The 25764-nt window shown below is 42.9% G+C and overlaps 2 protein-coding genes across 3 annotated transcripts in view; one reads left to right on the top strand and one right to left on the bottom strand.

Moving 5' to 3' along the window:
• abl1 (c-abl oncogene 1, non-receptor tyrosine kinase) overlaps window positions 1–5905 on the top strand; it is a 32532-nt gene extending 26627 nt beyond the window's left edge. For both annotated transcript variants that reach the window (XM_070989034.1, XM_070989036.1), the window contains 7 exons: window positions 155–239; window positions 390–567; window positions 1064–1248; window positions 1478–1630; window positions 1741–1830; window positions 1938–2066; window positions 2489–5905. In XM_070989034.1, coding sequence (XP_070845135.1) covers window positions 155–239; window positions 390–567; window positions 1064–1248; window positions 1478–1630; window positions 1741–1830; window positions 1938–2066; window positions 2489–4176 — 2508 coding nt within the window. In that variant the 3' untranslated portion in view covers window positions 4177–5905. The remainder of the gene's footprint in view (window positions 1–154; window positions 240–389; window positions 568–1063; window positions 1249–1477; window positions 1631–1740; window positions 1831–1937; window positions 2067–2488) is intronic.
• Window positions 5906–6015: 110 nt separating this feature from the next.
• On the bottom strand, window positions 6016–18502 carry rab14l (RAB14, member RAS oncogene family, like). The gene is made up of 8 exons (XM_070988732.1): window positions 18393–18502; window positions 13840–13898; window positions 12668–12721; window positions 11751–11928; window positions 10740–10806; window positions 9204–9291; window positions 8699–8729; window positions 6016–8586 (listed from the first exon to the last, which is right to left on the bottom strand). Exons 2-8 carry the CDS (start codon window positions 13889–13891, stop codon window positions 8409–8411), a joined length of 648 nt encoding a protein of 215 aa, XP_070844833.1. The 5' UTR covers window positions 13892–13898; window positions 18393–18502; the 3' UTR covers window positions 6016–8408.
• Window positions 18503–25764: the final 7262 nt, after the last annotated feature.

Genomic DNA, 25764 nt, shown 5'->3' with positions numbered 1-25764 from the left:
GTGAGAGCACATTTGACACCTACCGTCCTCTGTATTAACTGTCTGCTATAAACCTTTAATTTGTCTGAATAATGCTACCATCTGCTGTCATATGGATGTAACTGCAATCACCTTGTGGTTTTGCTCACTTTTTTTTTGCCAATAACCCTGTCAGGAGGATACGATGGAGGTGGAGGAGTTTCTCAAGGAGGCCGCTGTCATGAAAGAAATCAAACACCCCAACCTGGTACAGCTGTTAGGTATGTTAAGAGCCTCTGGAATTTGTCTCTCTTCAACAGGAGAAGAAGAAAAACCGTTGATCAAACATCTCTCCTATTTGTTTTCTGAAATAAAGAATAATAGCCACAAATAGAAATCATTGAGTATTTATGTGTTTTGTTTTTTGGCAGGTGTGTGCACACGGGAGCCACCGTTCTACATTATCACAGAATTCATGACCCATGGTAACCTACTAGACTACCTGAGGGAGTGCAACAGGGAGGAGGTCAATGCAGTGGTGCTGCTCCACATGGCCACGCAGATCTCCTCTGCCATGGAGTACCTGGAGAAAAAAAACTTTATACACAGGTGGGTGGTGTTAAGATCTTCCTTTTCGAAGTCTAAGGCTTGTCAGGCAGCCTGGTTCTAGCTTCGGTAGTGTGATCTCAGTCAGCAGTGTCCTTAAATCTCGTGTTTTTCTTTTCGTCTCATTCCTGAACTGCTCTCCCTTCAGTCTCCCATCTGGACGGCCGAGTTGTATCACAGACAAGTCGATGTTGTAACGCAGCTAGTTTGTTCTGGCACGTTTAACAGGGTCCTTCAGAGGAGATGAGATGATTTATGTCTTTCGTATTAGCCAAAGTGCAGTTTAATTTTTAAACCTGACAAGACGCAGCTTGTGGTTCTGCTCCATACAAAACATCTGTAGGAATCCAACACTACAGTGGATGTTGTAACGACACACTGTTGATATTTTTTTCTTACTGTGTTCAAGTCGGCTCATGCATTTTTACTTTGTCTGTTTCTGATTCCACAATGGCCTCCTGTTCATCACCCATTCATCTGTCTGTATTGTCTCCTGCAGGGACTTAGCTGCCCGTAACTGTCTGGTCGGGGAGAACCACCTGGTAAAGGTTGCAGACTTCGGCCTAAGCAGGCTAATGACTGGAGACACCTACACGGCTCATGCTGGGGCCAAATTCCCCATCAAGTGGACCGCTCCGGAGAGTCTGGCCTACAACAAGTTCTCCATTAAATCTGATGTCTGGGGTAAGTTTGATTTAAGTCAGACAATGCTGAAATGTTTTCCTGATGTTCCCGCTTGAGCAGCTAATTTCTTTCAGGTTCCTGTTCAACGAGGGGAAACAGTTTTACTCATAACACTGTCGCACAAACTCCCACCATGATTTTATGTTCCAGCCATTTAGTTCTTGACATGTTTCTGTTGTGAGTTGTTACGTGAGTCACACAAATAACTGTCTTGTGCCCACATCTCCAGCATTTGGCGTGCTGCTGTGGGAGATCGCCACCTACGGTATGTCCCCCTACCCCGGCATTGATCTGTCCCAAGTGTACGAGCTGCTGGAGAAAGACTACCGCATGGACCGACCAGAGGGCTGCCCCGAGAAGGTCTATGAGCTCATGACGGCCTGTGAGTAGCAAAACTCCTCTATCCAGAATATGATCAGAGGCACTGTATTCTATTGGAGGGACTTTTATATTCTTTTTTTTGTCTTCCTTTTTTTTGTCTTTTTTTGTCAGGTTGGAGGTGGAACCCTTCAGAGCGTCCATCTTTTGCTGAAACACACCAAGCCTTTGAGACCATGTTCCAGGAGTCCAGCATCTCTGATGGTCAGCGCTGCTTTCTTTCGTATCCAATGCACCTTTACTTGTGGGTGTTAAGATGTGGAAAGTCGTGTTTGGTTGCTTGTCAAATCTTGATTGTATTTGTATTACAGAGGTGGAAAAGGAGCTGGGCAAGAAAGGGAAGAAGGCGACATTAGGCCCCATCCAGCAGGCTCCAGAGCTGCCCACCAAAACCAGAACCCTCCGCAAAAACATGGACAACCGCGATGGAGATAGTCCAGGTGAGACGCACTCACTCCCACTTGATGCATTCAAATAAGAATTCTTGATAAAATGTAAAGTGCCCAAACCAGCCCCAAAAGGAAAGTAGGGACTTAATCTTTGCACTGAAAGGTAAAGATGTTTAAGCAAAATGAAAGGTTTTTCAGTTCATCCAGATGGTGTTACTCTCCTTGAGTTAAGACAGTCTGAGCTTTTAACACCCAGTAAGATCAAGTGCGGTCTGAGATTTTTGTCTGTAACTACAGACCTGAGAGCTACGGCTCCGTTAGCTCTGGAAACACCTGCCGACTCAGTCTCCTTTTGAACACCCACACACCTTTCTTGTACGTTTTGTTTTTCTACAACTGTCATTGTAGTTTGATAAGTATTTTGTTCCTCTTCGTCTCTGATGATTCCCTTCTTCTTTTGGGCCCTTCCTCAGACCCAGTGGAGCCAGAGGCAGCTGTGTCGTCACCCATGCTCCCCAGGAAAGAGCGCCCCCTCCTGGACAGTAACCTGAATGAGGATGACCGCTTGCTACCCAAAGACAAGGACAAGACACGTGGCAGTGGCTTTCTCAGTCTCATCAAGAAAAAGAAAAAGAATGCACCAGCTCCGCCCAAACGCAGCTCCTCTTTCAGAGAGATGGATGTCCACCATGAGAGACGGGGCCTGACTCCAGATCCTCGAGACAGTGACAGCTTCAACAATGGTGCATCTTTGGCCATTAATGACGTCACACATGGCCTTGACTCTGCAAAGTTCCTGAGTACTAACAATAACGGGGCAGGGGGCATCACCAACGGGGCTCCTACATACCCAGGACCTTTGTTTCCCAGGAAGAAGGGAGCTCCTGCAGTGCCTGGACCTGGAGGAAAAGCAGCTACAACTCCGCCCAGTGAGGAGGAGTCCATGTCTAACTCAAAGCGTTTCCTCTGGTCCTCTAGCATCCCCGCCAGCTCAGATGGCACTGAATGGAAGTCCGTCACACTGCCGCGAGACCTCGGCCAGCGCCACTTTGACTCAGGCACCTTCGGAGGCAAGCCAGCTCTGCCACGCAAGAGAACCAGTGAGCAAAAAGGGGAGAACGCCCCACGAATGGGCACCCTAACTCCCCCACCACGTCTGAACACCTCGTCAGATGTTTCCTCAGCCTTCTTAGGCAAAGACACTGATCCCAGCCCTGGTTCCAGTCCTCAGGCATTAACACCTAAGGTGGTCAGGAGACCAGGGCTGTCGGGGCTGGAGAACTCCAAGACTAGTGCTCTCCACGCTGAGCTTCTCAAGCCCAATGTGTTTCCTGCTTTGGGGGCAGCCGGAGAAGAGTGCAGGGCCCGCAGGCACAAGCACACTGTGGACTCTTCATCTGTCAGGGAAAGAGGAAAGTTACAGAAACCCAAGCCGGCCCCACCTCCACCACCCACCAATGCCAAAACAGGCAAGGTTTCCCGCAGCCCCACCCAAGAAGCCCCCTCCCCCTCATCCACCACCTCAGACATCAAAGCTAAGGGCCTCCCATCTGTCTCAGAGTCCCACCACACAACCACTGCCAGTGACCAAGCCCGCTCACCTCTCAGTGAGGGCTCCAAGAAGCTGCCCCTGGGCTCCACCTCCAAACCTCAACCGTTAAAGACCTCCACCTCCTCCTCTTCAGTGACCACCTCCCTTTCCAGCCAAAGCCTAGGAGGCTTCTCTTCCTCCCTCACCTTCCCCGGCGATCAGAGCTCGCCCACTGCTTTCATCCCCCTAGTGAACACACGACGCTCCCTCCGCAAGACTGCACCCCGCCAGGCTTCCGAGCGCACCCCCAACTCTGCCGTGACGCGCGAGATGGTGCTAGAAGGCACGGAGCTGCTCCGCGCAGCCATTTGCCGCAACTCTGAGCAGACGGGTAGCCACAGCGCTGTGCTGGAGGCCGGCAAGAACCTGTCGAAGTACTGCATGAGCTACGTCGACTCCATACAGCAGATGAGGAACAAGTTCGCCTTCCGTGAGGCCATTAACAAGCTCGAGAGCAGCCTGCGGGAGCTGCAAATCTGCCCCACCGCCACAGGGGGTGCCAACTCACAGCAGGACTTCAGCAAGCTGCTGTCCTCTGTCAAAGAGATCAGTGACATTGTTCAGAGGTAGCCCCATAAAAACTGCCAAAATATAAAACTAATATGAACTGTATCTTACACTACCCTTTTTTCTGAACATGTGCATGAACTGTGGTTCATCCTGAGCTCATGTTGGAGATCTGAGGGTAAAGCCTGCAGGAGAGCAGCAGAGTGTAGGTTTCACACTACAGTACACTTTGAAACACTTAAGCCTGTGGTTGTTGTGGATGGAATCAAAGGAATCTTTCTGTAGACGTTGTCACACAGAGTTTGCAATGTTGAAAAGCCTTAACCATGAATGAACAGTGTCTTTTGGCCTCAGTGAGAGGCGAGGGGCCAATTCTCTATCAACATGACTTTTCACCAATCATTTTTGAAATGATCATGTCTTACGTATTCTAGTTGTGTTTTCCCTGTATCGATGACACTCGTAGAAAAAAGGCCTGTGATGTCCATCACTGTTGGAGTGCTTGATTTCTCATCGATGCCGATGACAATGAGCAAAAACAAAACGCCTAACCTCATGTTGTTCTAGGATGCCTTCTAACACTAAAGCGACTGATTTTCATACTCAGTGATCACCTGTAAGACTTAGGGAGGGTCTGGAATCACACAGTGTTTGTTACCTGATGCTTCTGTCCAGCACATCCCAACATTTCATTGCTCCATACCACGTCATCAGCGATTGGTTGCGTGGCGAGTGATGAACATGTCAGTGTTTGTATGAATGCTTTTTTGCAGTATTTGCAACCGTGTGCCATACAATAATAATGGGAGCAAGCAAATGAGGCAGAATGAGCCTCTGGCCTTCACATTTTTGCTTCACTTCAAACTTTGGTAGCAGATAGTGCCTTAAACACTATTGGCAGAGCTGTTGTGTGCAGAAATGTGGTTAGGAAATAGCTGTGTTGATTTGTTTATTGGATTTAAATGTTTTGCCATACCAAAAACCTTTGTCTCCAGTCTGTGCTGGAGAGGGACCAGGGTGCATGATCTGCAACTCAGTGGATCTGACTGTTGTTTTATGTTGTCCGTAGACTGGACCTATATTTTTTTAATACAAGTTTGACTTTCTCGACATGCCAGTCACAAAAGCCATCAGTAGCAGCTCGGCCTTGCAGCAGCGCACTGTTTTATCTGTAAAGAGGGATCACAGACTGAAACGGTGTTTCTCTGACCACTGAAGGGCCTCTTTTGGCTGAAAGAATTAGTTTTGATGGAGGGTTTAGGCCACGTGGTCTAAATGCTGTTTCAGAGGCCTTCCACCCCAGCAAAAAGAAAAAATATATATATATCCTGGGGGAAACACTGGACTGAATTGTTTATGGATTTGTTACTTGCTGTATTACAAAATAATGTATAAGTGAGAAGCTGACCATTATAGGCTAAATAACCCATGAAATTCCACTCTAACACCAAACGTTCCTTTATGCTCGTCTGCAACTCCTGGACATTTTCAGTATTTGTGCTGTGGTCGTCTCACCCCATGTGCCCTGTCTGACTGCGATGCCTGAGGACATGTCAACCGCGAGCTGCCTTGACTTCAACATGGTACTGTCAATGTTGCCTCTTTTTATTTTATTTTTTAATTCCTTCCCCTTTACCAACCATACCACTACTCTACTTTTGTGTCTAAGCATCCTCACCAATTTTGTAGACAAACTTTGCTTTCCTTTGTAAATATGTTTTCTTTTTCCTATTTGTTTCTCCCTCTAGCCTTGGTGCAATTTTTGTTGCAATAAAATACAAAGCAGTTGTGCTACTTGAAATACATTATTGAGTCAAATGCTTTTTCCTCAGTCAACCATTCATTTTCAACCTGACTGTTTATTAAAGCTTTTTCCCACTGATCAAAAACCAGACACGCAGCAACAGGTTATGTATAATTTATTTTTTCTGTCTAGAGTATTTTGTCATTAAAATCAAAATGTCAACATTTTAAAATCATATACACTCAAGAACGCATTTAAATGTTAGCACAGCTCCTTAAAAATTTATACATATGTACTTTTTTTTTTTGTACTTGTGGACAGACAAAAGCAGGAAGTGGTCACTCAGACTGCAAAGAGGTGGGACACAGGAAAAAGGAAGACCCAGCCCACCAACTTCCCACAATAACAAACCAATCCCCACTCCCCAAAAGTTAAGACAGCGATGCAGGCCCCTCCCATGGAGGGGCGACGATGGGGTGGAAAAACAAAAACAATATAAACATAAAAGTGCCCCATTCTCCACTCCATACAGAAAAGAGAGAAATCGAAGTTTGCAGACATAAATACTAGTTCGCACATAATCTCAATCCACTTCCTCTCCCCTCAACCAATCGACAGGTTCAGTAGTGTGCAGACTGGGTGGTTGGCAGGGGGTGTCTAGGTGTCTGTCCTTTACATACATTTATTAATAGAAACTATGTTACAGAATTTCCCAAGCATGAATTACAGGCAACCCACTAGCACATCAACTGTACAGATCTTGGCAGAGCCAGCAAATAAATTTAAAATCCCAAGTAGCGAGGTCATCACCAATAGTTAAGAAGCAATATATACAGCTGTCCAATCAGGGAATCACTCTATGGTACAGAAAAATTGTAACTGGGGGAGGGGGAAAAAAAAAAAAAAAAAAAAAAGCATAATTGGATTTTGACAATTTTCAGTTTTTCAGGGGGAGGGGCATGCTGCTTGGTGTTGTTTTATACAAGGCAGAGGAACAACCACCCAAATGAACAACAGGTCAGCTCTACAGTGCAGCACTTGAGATAAAGGAGTGTTGACAGTTTGTTTTACATCCGAATAGTCAAGATGTGGGCTTAAGACCATGCTGCTGACAGATATTTTGACCACGTAAGCCACCACTTGTACATTTTTGTTAATCGGCAACAAAATGCAATAATTATTCTAAAAAAAAAAAAATTGATTTACTGAATCGGGGTGAGTCCAACAGCAGTGTGATGAGAGCAAGTACAGCAAAACGATAAAGATTAGAGAGTAATAACATTAATTATAATAAGGCAACAAACAATGACAAAGAAAATGCTGGTAAAGACAGAGTCTGTTGATATGACCTGGGGGAGAGTTTTGGGGGTCAGGTGGGTGAGGACACGGGGAGCTGGTGCAAAGAAACAGATGTGAATGAATGTTTCCAACAAAAAGAGAAATTCCATGTTTTTGTTTTTTTTTTCCTTCTTAAAGTGTCATTTTAACATGGTCAAAAGAAACTCCCACCCGACCTCACACACACACAAACACACACAGACAAGCTGGAAAACACCCAATATTCCTTCCTGTGATGTCCCAGAGGAGAGACTGAGGAATCACCCGCAAGGAATTTGTGGGTAATTCCTGGTTTTCTCAGTGTTTTTCCCTCTCTCCTGAGAGCAGAAGTCAGGGCAAAGGAACTCATTTTGGACCAAGCAGCAGAAACAGAATTAAAAGCCACAAGCAGGTGTGAACCCTGCTGAAAAAGCTCACTTGGCTGCACATTCTTTGACACCACACTACAGAGCCTCTGCCTGTGTGGCAGCATGACACACTACTTCATTGCCTTTGCGGTCCAATCCCACAAAAATTAACCACGAGTGAGATGTCACACCCGCGTCTTGATAAAATGCTGGGTTGGTAAACCATGCGGGAGACACGTGAGGAGTCTGAGAACATGAATTAGATCCGATTCAGACATGATCAGTGATGGATGAAACTTTATGCAGTGTTTACATTTCATATATAGCTATAAAACCAAACATAAAAAAACAGTCTTGGTTTAATTTATCATATGAACATTACGTCTATCTAAAGTGTCAGTAACCCGTGTGATGTGTGGCGGCGTCTACGATTCTATGAACTGGGGAGCTACACTGAATGGCGCACGGAGAGTGGAGGGGAGCGAAAGAGGAGAATTATGGGACGACAACACACTGACAAGAGTTTAAAGAGGGTGAGTGAGACGGCAACAAAGGGAGACAGACAGGCAGAGAGGAGGAGGAAGAAGAAGAGGAGGAGGAAGAGGAGGAGGAGGAGGAGGAGGAGGAGGAGGAGGGGAGAGATGTAGTCCACACAACCCAGCTCAGTCTGGCCCAAGTCGATATCCGTCCCCCATTACTTCCCCCCGCGGCTGTGCTCTCATGCAGCTCCTGGTGCAGTGAGGGAGGAGGGTGGATGGACGTACGGAGGTGGAGGAATGAATGGGGGGGGGGGGGGCTGAGGGGGGGCGGGCAGGACAGACGGAGAGGGAGGATAAGGGAGGCTGAAGGGGGTTTTTGCTTGGTCATTAGCAGCCACAGCCTTCCCTCTGGGGCTGTGGTTCGCTGGTTAGCCGGCCGCCCTGGGGGGCCGAGGGCTTGTGCTGGACCCCCGACTCGGCGGCGTTCAGGTCCAGGCTGCCATCTTGGATGTTCTGGTAGATCTTCTTAGCAGCTTCCAGGAAAGCGTCCTCAACGTTTTCACCTCTGAACACGGAGCATAAACACAAATGTGAGAAACTGGGAGTTTAAAGAATGTAAGCAAAGCGATACTTCATGTTCTGCAGCCCCCTAAACGGCTGAAGTTGTGCAGACTTACGTTTTTGCACTGGCTTCCAGAAACAACAGACCTGTTGAACATAAAACAGACACAATGACATTATTGTTACAAGCTCACATACCTCAAATACCAAGTTCTCATTCAACCCCTCTTTCAACTAATACCTCTGCTCACTGAGGCTTTCCTCAAGTCACCTTCTCTTACTTTCTATCGCAGCAACATAAATTAAAAAATGATATTAATCTTCACTTTTGTCTCTTGAAATTGACCGCGAGGGCTTCTCTTATAAACATTCTGAAAAGAACACAGAGGCTAGAGCTCATTTTTATTGTAAATATTTGGACATTTTGCTGGGATTCCTGTGATTATTGTTTTGGTGAAATTGAGCAGGGAACAGTCACAGATCGAAGATGCCTTCGCAATACCTTCAAGAGTTGAAGCGAGACAGTCTAACAGCATGCTGAAATGTGAAGGGAAACCATTTCCGCCACCTAAACCCCCTTTTCCTGTCATCCCATCATGTGCTGCTCTATGTCTGGCTCACCGTTCTCCTCGGCAAACTGCTTTGCTTCCTCATACGTGACGTCCCTCTGGGCCTCCAGGTCTGCTTTGTTTCCTATGAGAATGATCACCTGAGAATACAGAGACAAAACAGGAAGAATGAGACAATCAGTAACAGTGAAGCCTCTCAGGGACAAATGTGCTTTCCAGAGCTAAGAAGACTAAAGGAAGACTGGAAGACTGTTCCAGAAGCAGTTGTTACTCTGTGGAGTTGTCTGTTAAGAGATCGATTGAGAGATGCACTGACGAACTGAAACTCCCACCTGAGCACACCAGACAGTGCCCCGAGCAGCTGTGATACAATTATACCGGTAATGTACTGATATAATGTAATGAACTTCCCTGGTGTAGCAGTGAAAGACTTTCCAAAGACTTCTCTGGAACTGCTGCATTCTTTAGCTCTTTTGTCTGTTTTATGTCAGTATTTCTCACAATTGTCCTCACTGTGTCACCAACGAATGATCATCAGTGTTGTGGTATAAACTGTTTCAAACTTCGTCGGGATGAGAAGAGTGCTCAATTTCCACTGTGAGTCGCACACACAAACTTCAATACTGCTGATCTGATACTGACATTTCCATAAAATTTACATCTAATTAAACCTTGCCGTTTTGAATTATTGGCTGTTACCGGGAAAAGCGAGAGCTGGTTTTTAGAAGCTCTTTCTAAATTACAAGAAGTCTTGCATGACTCCTATTTTCATTCAGTTAACTGAAGAACTGAGTCTAATGATCTGGTAATGTCTTAGTTATGTGTTATGTTTCCCATCTCAAACAACAGCAGCCTAATAAACATCTACTGAAGCAGGAACATAGGCTGACACGTTACAGCAGAAACCATAACTAGACTACAACATTGCCACCACCTGGCCAACACAGGATACATCAAAAAAAAAAAAAAAACTGCTTCAGAAAATAGGACTGATTTTTTTCTAGGAGCATTCTGTACTGTAAAGAATTGACAGAAAGCAAAAACTCATCATCAAAATAATATTCATAATAACATAGTAAAGGTTATCTTGTGGGAATATTTACCCATAAAAATGAGCAAAAGAAAACAGTTCTACAAGAAACCCCGACAGAGACATATATATATATATATATATATATATATATATATATATATATATATATATATATATATATATATATATATATATATATATATATATATATATATATTATATAAATAAATCTCTGATTAAAAACCTGGGATGAAACAGCATATTAAAGGAACACAACTCAGTAACCACAGCACTATGATTTAGAGCTAATCATATTTACCATGCAATCCAATTTAAGAAATGGACAGAGCTCTGTGGCTTCAAACAGACTCAGGGGAGGGGGGGAATGACACAAGGGCAAACAGAGGAAAGACAGCAGCGGAAGTGACAAAAGGGAGAGGGACGACACAGGAGGAAAGAAAACGACACAGTGGGAGCATACAGTGTAAGAGAAACTAAAGACACACAGAATAATTGCAGCACACAAAGCGAAACGCTGTTAATCTGTTTACTTACAGTATTGGGGTTGGTGAGGTTTCTGGCATCAGTCAGCCAGCTGCTGAGGTGGTTGTACGTGCTTCTCCTGCATGACATCAACAGATGGACAGAGGTTACTATGACGACAGGCGAAGACTTAACATACTGCCATCTCTGAGGAGGGATCAGAAAAGACTCTGCAGCAGCTACATCATGAGGACGGTGTAACAGTAAGAGCGGGACAACATCATAGCAGCAGAGTAGGACTTTGTGGCACACCTATTTCCAAGGTGCACAGAGAAGGAAAAAAATCTAAAGATCAAAACTCCAGCGACACCTGTAGTACGAATAACTTTGTATGGTTACAGCCTGTTCTACAATTTCATATTTCCAATACATGTGCCATTTCTTTCATTACAGTTTGATCCTAATGACAATCATGTCAGCATCACTTTGACGTCTGGTCAAGCATTTGTTTCTGCGAGCTATGGCAGACACAGAAACTGGTAGAGTTCACTGCACTGACACACCGTAGCCACCAAACCGGACTGGACCATGCACAACATTTATCAAACTCCAACTCCGCTGAGTAATACAAATAGAAAAATTGGCTATTAAAGCCCATCATGTAATTCAACCACATACATTACGTAACAAACTGATCTTTATCTCCCATTTTTGTCCATTAGCCCAGCAGAAGCTGCGGGTGGCCACACCAACATTAGGCACTGTTTCTGGGGCCATAGGGACCCTTACTGGAGCTGGGTGTGGTGTAGGCAGACATTACACATGTTGAACTGTGTTTATTTGGCAGACCACTGATACCATCTAACAGTGTGGGCAAGAAGGTCAGAAACAAGCTGTAAGACAAATTGTTCTTGTTTGTTCAAGAGGGGGTCTGTAGGGCTGTAGGACTGCAAAATTTAAGGTGCTTCAGCCTCTACAAAGCCTCCTCGTACACATGTTTTTCTACACTAAATGGTTGTAAAGTTGAGAATATGTACTACCTGTACCTGTCACAGACACTGACACACAACAAGCACCCTGTACCTGGTGATGTCGTAGACCATGAGCGCCCCTGCGGCTCCACGATAGTAGGAGCGGGTGACGGCCCTGAAGCGCTCTTGTCCCGCTGTGTCCCAAATCTGCAGCTTGATCTTCTGGCCGCTCACCTCGATTATCCTTGTACCAAATTCCACGCCAATCGTATGGGGGCAGTCCGCCATAACTGGGAAGAACAAGTGAGGTCAACTTAACTCTTTGCATTAATCAGTTTTATTGTTCCTATATTATATCTTAAATCTTCGTACTTCTCTTGTGTGTGTGTGTGTGTGTGTGTGTGTGTGTGTGTGTGTGTGTGTGTGTGTGTGTGTGTGTGTGTGTGTGTGTGTGTGTGTGTGTGCGACATGCAATCCTGTGATCATCATTTGCTATGTTTCAATTCCATTCTTTCGGTGCCCTTACTGTTTTTTACCAAGCTTTCAGCTGAAGAAGCCAGTGCAGTCTCACACTCACACGCAACTCAATTGTAAGCCAGCAGCAGGTGCATCACTAATCAAACAGTCTTTAGTCACTCCACTCACAGTTGTTTTAAGTATCAACACCCAGAAAGCGGCAAATTTCTTTAAAAAACTGACACTGAAAACCTTTTCTCAATCACCCCAGTGTGTGTGCATGTGTGTATGCAGGATGTGATGGTGGCGAGTGAATGAGGAACACAGCATCTGGCTTGTTAATAGTAGAACTAAACAAAACAGAGCTGAATGGTAATGGGAGGCTGCAGCTGACTCACACACAGAAGAAGAGTCTCTCACTGTTGAGCTCACACTTGACTTCTATGCCACCGACTTCCTCTGGCATATAAAGAAATCTAAAGCGATTTAGGCACTCTAATTGAACCTGGCAACCTGACATACACCGAGGCACAAGCAATGATGAAAAAGAGTCCAAATCAGGGCAGCACTTACATTTCTTTTCTGTGAACTGGTGAAGCAAACATGACTTCCCTACCCCCATGTCCCCTGTGGAGAGAGAGACAGAAAAGAGAGAGAGAGAGAGAGAGAGAGAGAGAGAGAGAGAGAGAGAGAGAGAGAGAGAGAGAGAGAGAGAGAAACTCAGGTCAACCAAGGAAATAACAGAAGAACAACAATTCTCTATTCAAGCCCGCAGTGTTGCCTCCATGCATGAAGCAGCAGCCTCTCTGGGACAGTCAGCGATGATACTTAAAATTTCATGTGGAGCGATGAGAGACAGAAGACAAATGTCTGCTCTCCTACAGAGTTTGATAATACACGTCTATGACCATTTTAACACTAACGGTACGTGTGTTTTGCTCCTCGATCCTGTTTGTGTATTCATCTATGACTCCTGAGTTCTTCATTGCAAACCACCAAAATTAGAAAAACCAAAAAAAATAAACGCTGCTGTTGGTACCATTCACAATTACCAATGGAGAGGTGAAAGTCACTGTTCCAATGTGTAAAAACTGAATCTGACTATTTAATAGAAACTGAGCTTTTGAGGCAGAGTGTTTTGGGTTTCAGAGAAGAGGAGAATAAATAGCCTGGAGCTGTGGGTGCGTGTGTGTGTGTTTATGCATATGTCAGTCTGTAAATATATGTACAAGCAAAAGCAGCAATGTGTTGACTTAGAAATCTCACATTAAGAAACATGTCAGCAAAAGCAGTCATCAAGGAAAGGCGTTTAAAAATGTTAACTGATGAGCTGCACAGCGTAGTATGACATTAGAGTATAGTAATTGCTTTTGAAAATAGGGAGCTAAGATGATTAAAGACATTATAAGGCGCTGACTCAGTCAAATTTGACATAGGCTTTCATGCATGTGTCAATTTTACTGATATGTCTGACAAATTGCTTGTCTAGTATTACTGAGTAAAGCAGTCGTACAGATACATCTCTTCAAAAATCTGGTGCTTTAGTTAAGATCAAAGACCATAACAGACATACTGAAACACGCTGGATTCAATCAGTGTACGGGGAAGCATTCAGTATACAGAAAATTGATTCAGGTGGACCTTGCTTTGGAGGAGGGATAAATCAGTACATTGTGAACTGCTCCCACAAGCTCATCAACATGGCTCCGTGGAGACCCTCAGCACTCGCTTGCATTGCTACTTACCAATAATGATGTATTTGAAAATGTAGGAGTAGTTGTACGGTGCAGTGGCCATTGTGGCTCTGAAAAAGAAAAAAGGAGTAAAGGTTTAGGCATATAAACTGTCAGTAAGGGCAAGATTTTCAGGTAATGCAACAATTCAACAATGCACACTTAAGTATCGCAATAAAAACAGTATACCTCCATTCAAAAGTGAATTAACACATCGAAACATACACATTATGTAAAAAATGTTACACCATTTGAGTAATTACCTAATCATAATTTTAAATTAACTAATTAGAACTATGACATTTGTCAATCTCAGCAACCATAACACATGTGCTTGTTTCTCATGATCAGCAGACAATTTACATCCTATTAAATTCCAATGACGCAACAGAGACGGCGCAAGCAGCCAAAAATGAAACTCAACACTTTTTCCATTTGGCTGCTTAACAAGGAGCTGGTACGACTGAGCTATCAGTAAAGCTGAAGTTAACATGCGTCCCTTTAGAATATTAAAAATACTTCAGAGCTCAAAGCTCAGCCAACCTTTCACATGCTGCACCAATGTTCACTTGGCTTGAGGGAAAATTAAATCAAGTGTGTTGCCTACTGTGGATAGGCCTAGATGAGAGTAGTATGAGAGAGTATTCCTAACAAAAATGGAGCTCTACTGACTACAAATGCCTAATTCACCCATACAGTTATTTTTCAAAACTTAGCTTTGTGTGTGTGTGTGTGTGTGTGTGTGTGTGTGTGTGTGTGTGTGTGTGTGTGTGTGTGTGTGTGTGTGTGTGTGTTTGTGTGTGTGTTCTCTGTTCTGGCCTTTCGTACACACACGTGCAGTATTAGGTCACTGAAAACTGAGCTTTTGGCTTGTGAAGACAAGAGTGTGTGGCGTTATATCCTTTGTCTGACAATAGAGTGCGTGCGTTTATCTCCTCTGTTTACATGTGGTGATTTTGTACAATCCGGTTGTGAAATTACAAATCCTGTTATGTAAAATAAATTCTTCATTTAGCAGTCAGACCTTGAGTTGCAGGTAGTCTACTGGTAATAGCTTTTTTTCAGGCCTCTTATAGGCTAATGTGGCTTTAGGGTAATATCGCCTGTTGGTTTGGCATGCTCTTGACAGTGCTTCAATTATGTTTTTGCAGTTTCATATGGATGGAGATTCTTTTTAAAAACAATGCTTATGTGGAGATGATGTCTTTTGAGAACACAGGAGGAAAAACCCTGTTTTAAAAAATACATGCGGTGTGTCAGTGCAGTGAAAATGTGTACACATGGACCCGGCAAGAGACTGAAATCTCAGCAGCCACTGAGCTAAGAGTGACTGGCATTGATCGGCATCACATTGTTTTTCCTGACCAAAATATTTTCAGTCTAAAAAAAAATAAATAAATAAGGATAATAAAGATTCAAGTCCAGACATGTGAACATGTAAGGTGATCCATCACCTTACATGTCTTTTTTTAACACATAGGGATGAAGAAAGCTGTTCTGTGGTCAGCAAGCCTGTATTTCTCTACAGCAGCAACCCCTGTGGTCTCAACTGCCTGTCTCTTCTCATAATGACAGAGCACAACCCTGACAGTGGCAAATTTTGATGGCACTGGACATGCTACAAGTAAACAGTGTGGCACTTGCATGTACACAAGAACACCTCCAGCATCATAGGCTCAGAGTGAAGCTAAAAATAGCCCTGACACCTATCTGATACCTAGTGATGCTTCATTGTTCACACTCCACGGACGAAGCATGTAGGGAAAGCTTTCAGACTCACCACGATGAGTAAAAAAAAACAACAACAACAAAAAAAAAACATTCATATGAATGCAGTGATTCAACAGCTATGGGGAGATGCTCTTATTGTTATTCTCTTATCTGCAGCTCTGTGAAAAACTGTGCTGCAGTTAAAGACTGGAAACAAATCACTGTACCACATCAGAGCCAAGTACGGCTGGTATGCTCATGCTTCTGCATCTGCAGTTCAGTGACCATGTTTGACAGGCCAGATTAATGCTGACACAATCAGAAGAAAAGGAGATGGGGATTGATATGAGAATCTAAAAGAGAAGAAATGGAGATAGAGCAAGGGAGTAAAAACAGGGCTGAAAAAAAGAGGCATATAAAGAGACCAGCCTTTCAGTCGCACAAGAAAATGGAGTAAGTGGGTGAATGTAATTTATTAGAGGGGAAATGAAGAGGGCTGGCACGGCTACTCAGTTCAGGTTAATTCAGGTCAAGATGTCCCCAAAAACTTTACTTTAATAAAAATGGCGTTGAGTCAGACACCCTTGTGATGGCACACACCAACCTGCTGATTTCAAGGATGACGCTAGTATAATTTCATTGTCCCTATCATTTAATGCATTAATTCTAAATCAGCTGAAGTTTTGTTAAGTCGGGCACTTTTTTTAAATAACATGACTTTCACACTTCCACATTGACTGATAACTGATATTACTGGAGGAAGTATCTGATGTTGCACTGAGCAGGTTTCAAACTGGAGTGCCCCCTTTAGTTGGCCTGTTTGTTAGCACCTCTGTCTTATTTGTGTGTAATTTAATCAGTCATACACACTGTGCTGTCCAACTTATCAGAGGACATGTTGCTACAGTGTTACTGTATACAAAATAGCATGTAGTGCATTGCTATTCTTGTTTTCCCAAGTGTCTAAAGCTTGGTTGTCTGACTTCTTGTACTGGAGCGTGGTCATCTCTGGTGTTCCCAGCTCAGTCTCCTAAGGTTAACCGAACGCACCGTAACATTTGAGGGCCTTTTTCAGGCTGCCTCCAGTCACATGACCCTCATGTGGAATCTCTATAGCCAGTGTGAGGATTTTAGTGCTCTGGAAGGTTAACTATTAGAAAGGTTATTCCCCAACACAAGTAAAAACTAAATGTGATTAAGTTGGATAAACAGTTTTAGTTTCTTTCCTTCCTTTTTTTTTGCTCATTACATAGGAAAAAGCCCCATGAGTATCCATCAAGCAGAAGGCGAGTCAAGACAATGTGACCAGACTGCGGCCTCAGCACTTTTCCCTGACTCTTCTTTATCACACTGAATCTTTCTCCAGAGAAATACTGTCACTGCCTTTCCACCTCCCAACACCCACTTCCCATAGAGGAGAGGATGCATGACTTCTGAGTAACTGAAATCACTTGGCTATCAGGAAATCCTGACATGTAACTATATAGCCACAGGGCCTCCTTTATGTCAAGGCCCACTATTCAAATCATGTGACTCCTTTCAAGCCTTAAAAACAATTTGAGATGATCACTGCCGCTTACAGGCGAGACTGACACCCTGTCACAACTCATACAAATCCATGATTCACTTCACTTAGATGGTAACGGATTTTTAATACAGCATAACAACATGTAATGTCATTGCTCCAAGTTTCAAATCAAGTCTGCTGGTAAACAAGTGTGTACAGACACAAGGAACAGAAATGATGCAGCATTTTATGTTAGATAAAAGCAGATCTATCCAAATTCGCAACACTTTTAGACATGAAAAGTCTTCTTCGTCGCCAACCGTTTTAAAATTTAACACATATGCTGTCTGGAAAAGTTAAGTCAAAGAGGAGGCTAATCACACTGCAGGCATTGAATTATCGGAAATTTTGTGTAACCCTGCAGTACAAATGATCACGGTATCACTTCTATACAAGAGGTCAGAGACAAAGAGACGGTCTGTCCGTATAAACCCAAACAAACACTACTTGGTTTCTGCTGCTAACTCCTTAATATGATAGTAACGTCATGCCTGCTCCCCGACATCGGTGCCTAGCTTAACGTTGTTAGCTTGCCCGGCAAAGTGACGGTGTCGGTTTGGTTAATTCTCTGCTGTTCGTCAGCACCAAAACGCAAGCATTACTTAACGGAATAGGAGTGACATTTACTTGGTTAGTCGTTACATGATCGTGTCTGATAACAACTGCGGCCCTAGATTAGCTGTTTTGACAGCTAAATTTCCGTTAGCTAGTTAACTGCTTGCTGACATCCATGGATGTATCTTGACAACATATCGCATAAATCACAACATGTAAGTCGGTTGTCTCCATTAACACAGAGACAATCGAGTCAATGTTATCTTAATTGTATATCTAGGTTAGTACACTGACTGAGGTTCTACATAATTTCAGAAAAGCCACCATAGACCAACTAACGACAGCTAGCGATAGCTTTGGAATGCTAGTTTGCTGCTAGCTTAGCTGCAGTGGTTGGATTATGGTAATGTTAACGTTAAATATGCACCTTAGTTAGCCTGTCAACCCACACTTGACCATCGCTGAGCAAGTAATTTCTCGCCTATAACAGTATTCGCTAACAGTTAAACGGACAATATTTGCTATTCTTAGAAGCTAGCGAGAAACACCAACCTGGTATTAGCAATCTGTTAGCTAGCGTCGTTAGCCTGCCAATTAGCTGACTCCTGGCTAACACAGGGTAGCTAAACTGTTCCAACTGTTTCATAATTGAAATATCTGTGCCTCTACGTTTGTCAGCCATTATGTACAGGTGTATCATTGTGTTCAAGTATACCATCTTCTCTGTTCTTACCAGAAAGTAAGTCTTTTGAGCTTTGTATTCTTGAGCTGTTCAGAAGAGGAATGCAGGTTATCCTGGCTCAAGTATGATCTGTCTATCCAAGATGGCTGCTCACGGCACAGGGTTTCCTCCGCTGTATACAATGGGCTTCTGGGACAAAGAGCATCATATGCGGCGGTTTGCGGTGTGCACTGTTAAGTGAAAGGCAACCTCACCTGCACAGGTGTAATCATGCTGTACTGGCACACCGCTTAATACGGATTAAGTGCGGCATTAGATTATGAAATCACCAGGCAAATTGAAATCATGAGATACAAGATTGAGTGTTCAGGCATTTGATTACACCTGACCTGGGTTCAGATACTTGGCATCTGAGATGCTGTTTCATTGTCCCTTTTGCCTTTGAAGAAGACTATGAATGAAACTTAACCAGAGATGTGAGGTGTATCTTAATACATCAATATAACCCATTTTGGCCTAAATTTAGGCTTTTGTTCATTTGTTATTTGTACAATTGTTTCAGCAACCCACTCTTCCAGGGATCCATATTTAAGAAAATACATAAAATTAATAAATGTTTACATTTATACCACATGAAGCAAATTATATAGTTACACATTACCATTGCATACAATTTTGTCCAATCCAAAGTTGCATACCCATCCATACTGCAAATAAATGAAAGAAAACCTACACTGCTGTTTGTTTGTTTGTTTGTTTGTTTGTTTGTTTGTTTGTTTGTTTGTTTGTTTGTTTGTCATGGCATTTGTCTTTGGTTGGTTTGTTTCACATGTGTCTGTGAGAAACAAACTGACCGCTTGAGGGATCGCATTTGAAGCCAGGTTCAAATCTTTTAATGTCTTATTTGGAAAAAAAAATATCTTTTTGTATTCAGAGAGTTTTGAACATTTGTCACGTACAAACAATCAGCATAAGGGAAGTGGGGCTATGAGCTGTTAATTAAATGTTTGGTGCTGGACAGCATCCATTCTTCCCAGATGTCCATGTGTGAGATGGAATTTCTGCTTGGGCACTGCTTTTCTGTGAGTGCCATTCTTAAACAGATGTTATAGACCGACATGGGCCAATGTACAGCATATTCTGCTGTCTAGTCATGAATTTTATCTTACCTTAATCTTAGATGGCATACTTACTCCATGTCACCTTTACATACTTTCATATGTACATAAAAACACTTTCCAATCAACTGGCCTACTGTTTAACACAGTTTAATGAACTCATACCTGTCAAGTTATTTTTAGCTTGCTCTGATTATGTGTAGTGTGTTACATCAATGGTGAGTCTTGGTATAACAAAATTCAAGTTCAACACATTTTTCTTTTGAAAAATATGAAACATTTTAATTCACAACATTACATGCTTTCACTGTACAATATTTCGTACAATCCTACATAAAACCACATGCATGTGCTTTCCCAAGCTTAGCCTGGAGAACTGGAGAGCAAACTGAAAAAATATCTTTCATTTTGCACAGTAAATATCCTGTGACTTTAAAAGAACATACTGCACATAAAGTGAAAGATTCTTGAGAAAGCTAATGAACTCCTTGACAGAGAAAACTGATTTATGTCTTACAGTACAAGTGGATTTAAGCCTTTATAAAACTGAATTCAGCGTGCATCTGCATTGCTGATAGAAGGTGTCTTTACGGAAAGCTTTTTTTGAACTGACAAAAAAAAGATGTTTCTTTCATGGCTACAAACATCCCATAATATCTCTACTGTACTTCAAGCTACATTTGAGTGAGTGGATGTGCACAATGAATTGACTGATGACCTTAGTTTAACTTAACAGATTCACAGGGTTATTTTGCCATTGGTCTGACTATGTGACAAAAGCTACCTTTTCAAGGTGCTCGCCGGCAACACCATACTGAGAAAAACTCTCATTCAGCCCTGAACAAGAGCAGCTAAGAGAAGAAATGAGAGTTACTAATACAAAATGCTTCTCCCATAGTCCACTGACGTTATGTTCCCCATATCACAACCACATCCTCAGCAGCAAGATGCTCAACATTGCACCGATGTAGTGGAGTGTGCTTGGGTGCCAGGAGGGGGCGCTGTTGCACAGGTCTGAGTCACAGCAGTGGATGCGCACCCCCGGCAGCTCTTGCTGCTGGCAGTGTCTGGATGTGGCACAACCGCTGGTCAGGACGATACCCAGAGCCGCTGGAAAGACAGAAGACGGAGACAGTCAGTCAGAGAAGAGTGACGAGCTGGTGTTTGGCTCAGCAAGAAAAAAAAGCACAAGTAAGCACCAAATACTGCAAGGATGTAATGAGGAAGACATTGAGAGATCTTAAAGGCACACTCTACAGGACATGTCTTCACAGCTGAGAAGCCAAGCCTCTGACAAATAGTACATTTTGTACTACATGGAGAAGCCTTGATACAGAATTCAGATTATTTTGTAGATTTAGAATCTGTGTTAGCCTTCTTTAACTGGGAAAATACTGAAAAAATTAACCTGAATCCATACTAAATCCACTGCAGTCTGCCACTTCTGGTTGTCATACAGCCTAGAAGAAAAGCATTGGACTAATAATTGACCTTCAACAATTACTGTAATATAGTTTATGCGGTGCAGATTTTTTTAATTGAACCAATGAAACTAAAATACATGATTTGAATCTGAGAGCAGCAATACTTGGCATGAGCTAATTCTACATAAAAGGGAGTTGTAGCCTGACTTCAGCTTCAGTTTTTCAATTAAAATAATTTCTATAATGAGATGTTACTGATCACCTTCTCACACTCAATTATCACCTGACAGCATCTCTGTTATTTATAATCCCAGAAAGGACAAATGGCAACCTGACTTCCCTGGAGAGCTCGGAGCTGGTTGTTGTTTTAAAATCCAAGCTGATAATGAATAGTGACGTCTTCTATCTGAGGGCAGCAGGGCCAACCAGTCTTCTTTTAAATTATGAGCCTATCTAGCATTACTCTTTAGTCATATTTGTAGGCTGGAGACAGGTGAGCAGTGAGAGGACATTGTATTCAGGAGAAAAGGGCACTGGAGTGGCTGTGGGCTGAGGACAGATGTCTTGTATCTAAGGACAAAGGGGACTCGAACTCTAAGACTCTTATGGGACTTCACCAGCATCTGTTAGATTTGAGTTTGGCGGGGTCGCATGAAGATTAACAGGCTGACCGGCCACAGATTACAACCATGACACTGCGTCAAGATTTTGACAAAGTGCGTGTCATATTTTGTCTGATGGGCTGTTGTCAGTCCACGTCTGAGCTTTCTGTTTCTCAGAGTCCAGTGGAAAAGGTGCCCCATCAGCCCTTTCAACATGAGTGAACAGAGTTAGACGTCAAGCAAAGGAACAGCTGGAGTGCCCACGCTTCCATGGATATCAGCAGAACTACTCATCTGGCCATCACTATCCTGTCGTGGCTCTCCACATCCTCCATTTGACTTCACATCAAACAATGAATGACTTATAATTTACTCAGCAAAGCACACCAAAGTAGGGTTATGTAACTACCCTCAGTGCGAGGAGCAATAGAATATTCACATCAGCGGACAAAGAACATTTACATGAAAGTATGATTAAAAATGATTATGCCAATGTCCAGTGGCACACCACAGTGAATTCGTCATGATTTAATAATCTCCTACCTCACCATAAATCTTCCTCAAATAAGTATCATACTCAGATGCATTAGCTCACTGAATTAGAGGATGAAGAGAAGAGAAGAGAAGAGAAGAGAAGAGAAGAGAAGAGAAGAGAAGAGAAGAGAAGAGAAGAGAAGAGAAGAGAAGAGAAGAGAAGAGTTTGTGAGGATGATTTTTAGTTTTTTGGCCATTACTCACTGCTCTCTGTCTTGATGCAGAAACGGTGTTTGAAGCCTTTGTGTGAGTGGGCACAGGTGATGACCTCTGGGTTGGAGCAGCCCACGTCCACGTACCTCTGGCCCTGGATGATGTTGCAGCCATAGCACTGCAGCCCCCTGACTGCAGCAGACACACAGAACAGTACATGACAGTTTAAGATGGCGTGCCAGCTTGTTTGTGTAAAATGCTACTTTTGGCCAATGGAAGAAATGCCATAGATATATAGAGGAGTCACTATGATGCCAACGATGCCAACACATACACTGTACCTGCCTATGTGCTATCGGCAGGACATACACACTGAACCCATGGCGACCCCTTGGAGCATTATGATTATGAATATAAGGATTTAAAGATTTCATTTTCACATAATAAGAGGAAAGATTTGAAAATGGAAGAGATTAGCCTGAGACTTTTTACTCTACATCCAGGAAAAGAATAACACCTGCAATGGGTGGCAGGACATTTGGAAATAACAAGTTAAAGATTACAAAAAATACAGGTCATGTCCGGTTGCATGAAAATAATCAGTGTACCTTCTGTATATGTCCATCATATCCACTGCTGCATATCCACTGCTGCTCAAAGTGTCTCTTTTCAGTCTCTGTTAGTTGAGGGTTAAATTTTTCCAAATTGCACACAAACATCCACATGATGTTGATGACCATTATCTACTTGGCACAGTGGTGTGGAGCTGGGGGGGGGGGGGGGGGGGGGGGGGCGAAAGGGACTGAGGATGCAGGGCCCTCATGTGAGAAGGACCTATGAAGATACCAGGATGAATAGCTGTGGATGTGTGGAGGGGCCTATTGAGAATGTGGAGGGTCCAAAATTTTGTGCTATGCAATCCCCTGACTGCAGAGGTACACTTGAACTGCAGCAGCTGAAGCCGTGTAGCGCACAAACAGCACAAATGAGCTAATTTTAAAGCAATCCTTCAGTTCAACTGAAGGCATATCTTGCATGGTATTTCAAGAGAAGTGCATCTCAAAAGCATTAAGTTTCCCCAACAAGGAACAAGGAATCCGATATTTGTTCCTGACGGTACTTGACTGCTCTCTTCTCTTCTCTTCTCTTCTCTTCTCTTCTCTTCTCTTCTCTTCTCTTCTCTTCTCTTCTCTTCTCTTCTCTTCTCTTCTCCAGCTTGTGCTTAAGGGTGACTCACCCTCAGTCGTACACCCCATCCCAAGCTGTCTGCCTGCCAGCTCTGGCTTGTGATCTCAAAGCCGTGTCTCTACCACTCAGCACCCTGTAAGTGGTGGAAGCTACAGCACTGAGAGGGACCTGAGAGGGACTAAATCAACATGCAGCTAGACGATGCTGTTTACTTTTCCTTCGCAGCTGAAGCCTGAAAACCATAGACTCAGTTAATACGATCATTTGCCAAAATAGGTTTGGACCACCAATATACAATTGAATTTTTAAGCATATCTCTTCAGAAATGAAAGGCTCCAAAGACTTCTTTCATCTTTAGCTCCCTCTTCTCCCAAGCCACTGTCTCACTTACCAAATGTCTAACTCTCCTTAAAGTAAGGCTAAGCCCAAACAGAACAAATCCACTAGAGCTTAAAGGGATTGTCAATGACTTCGGACCACTCACACACCTGTGTCTGACCTCCAAAATCCCATACACACAAGATAGAAGATCAGCTTTGGCTGAAACCAATCCTCCCTCTTTATCTGTGCAAACCTGTGGACTCAGTGCGAGGGCAGAGAGCGGATGCGAGCCTCTCGCTGCCTCTGCTCTGTTAAATAGCCCACCAAAAGCTCTGATGGAGCTTTCAGGAGCAAACTAATCCCAGGCAAATGCTCTTACAAAAATCACTTTAGAAATCTGCTGGAATCAATGTAAAGCCTCGCAGGGACAGTGAGCACATGCCAGCCTTCAGGGGATGTGTCATATTCCCTGCTGGTGATACACCATGCAGTGAAAGCTCTCATAAATATTGGAGCGTTTCATTAGAGCTGGGTAATGGTTGTGGAAATTAAAAAAAGGAAAAAACATGGAATGGTCATTTACATCTGGCTAACAGCATGATTTATCAGTTCACTGTGATGCGATGTTGTTTAGCACTGCACTCATGAAACATTGAAAAGCTGCCCAGCATGAGCATTTGTCAACATAATGAGGACATATTGTCACTTCAAGGCACAATACAATTTTTTATAACCAGATCCTCTAATGGTTTGCAATAGGAAATGTTCATTAACGCTGTATGAATCAAACCTAAATCAGAATCATCATAACTAAAGTTAATTTAATCAATTGTTGGTGTTGAGCATGTTTGAATATATATAAACAAGCAAATTTCCTCGTAAAGCTCATCTGCATTTCAACACCAAACCAATTATAGTCATAATGCGAGTGTATGCATTATAGATTTTTTTTTTTTTTAAATGAGAAACCTTTTAAGAATCAGACAGTTGGAAAGAAAAAGCAGACAAACAAGGAGGATTTAAGAATTACCATAAGAACATTTGCATTTTATTGTATTATTGCTTTCCTGGCTCATTATACATCGCTATGTTTTGCTTTTTCAGTAGGACTTAAAATGATGCTGCACTCAAAATTAGCTTTTAAGGTGCCAGAAACATATCAGTAACTAATGAATGTAAGATTATTGCTGTAATTAAGAATTCTGACATACATAATAGGTATTAAATGGTGTGCTGTTGTGATATTAAGCTCAATGTCCTCTGGTGTTTGTTTGTTGGTTATGACTCCTAATCACCATCACCTTTTCTGAATTTCTAACATTAATTAGCAGTTCTGACACTGTTAATAATGCAGTGCAGTTATATCTATGTCCACCTAGTTGTTGCCTCATCTGCTGCTTATCATGGACGTTGCCCTATTTATAAACGCCACATCATTAATCGGTCCAGGAGCTCACTTCGCCCTCTGGTCTGGAGCTGGGATCAGAGGTGATCTGACTCAGACCAAAACACTGAGATACGAATTAAGCAAAGCATCTCAGTGCGCATCACCCCAGTTTCTTCTTCTTTGGTCTCTTGTGAACAAAGGCTGCAGCTAAGCCAAGTCAGGTCAATCGTTATTGCTCTATAGGGAAATTTAGTTTGCCACCTATGGATATTACCAGTTGTTGGGAGGCGTAGCTTTGAACTCCCAGGTCAATTACATGCAGAACAAAGGCATATTTATTGGAAGTGCTTTCAGCATGGTTCTACATTATATTGATGTGATTCGTTCAATTGGTCTCACCAGCCTATTTTCTGTAACTCTCCTGCTGCGTTGTTTAAATATTTTGCAAATGCCTAACATTATTTTTTGCAATACTTTTTATCATATTTGCACACAGCAATGTATATAATATATTACCTGTATGGGTGTACATCATGCTGTTGATTACTTTGCCTGCAAACGCCTGATGTAAGTGAAGATTATTGTGTATGTGATATCATGAGAGCTCAGCACACTTTTTCTTGTCTGTCACATACAAATTTCCACATGCACGTGTGCGCACACGCACATGCACACATATACACGCATAGCCTCTTC

This window comes from Chaetodon trifascialis, chromosome 20 (genome assembly GCF_039877785.1).
Source record: "Chaetodon trifascialis isolate fChaTrf1 chromosome 20, fChaTrf1.hap1, whole genome shotgun sequence".
Taxonomy (NCBI): domain Eukaryota; kingdom Metazoa; phylum Chordata; class Actinopteri; order Chaetodontiformes; family Chaetodontidae; genus Chaetodon; species Chaetodon trifascialis.
Note: the sequence above shows the minus strand (reverse complement) of the source record. Positions and strands in the feature narration are given on the sequence as shown.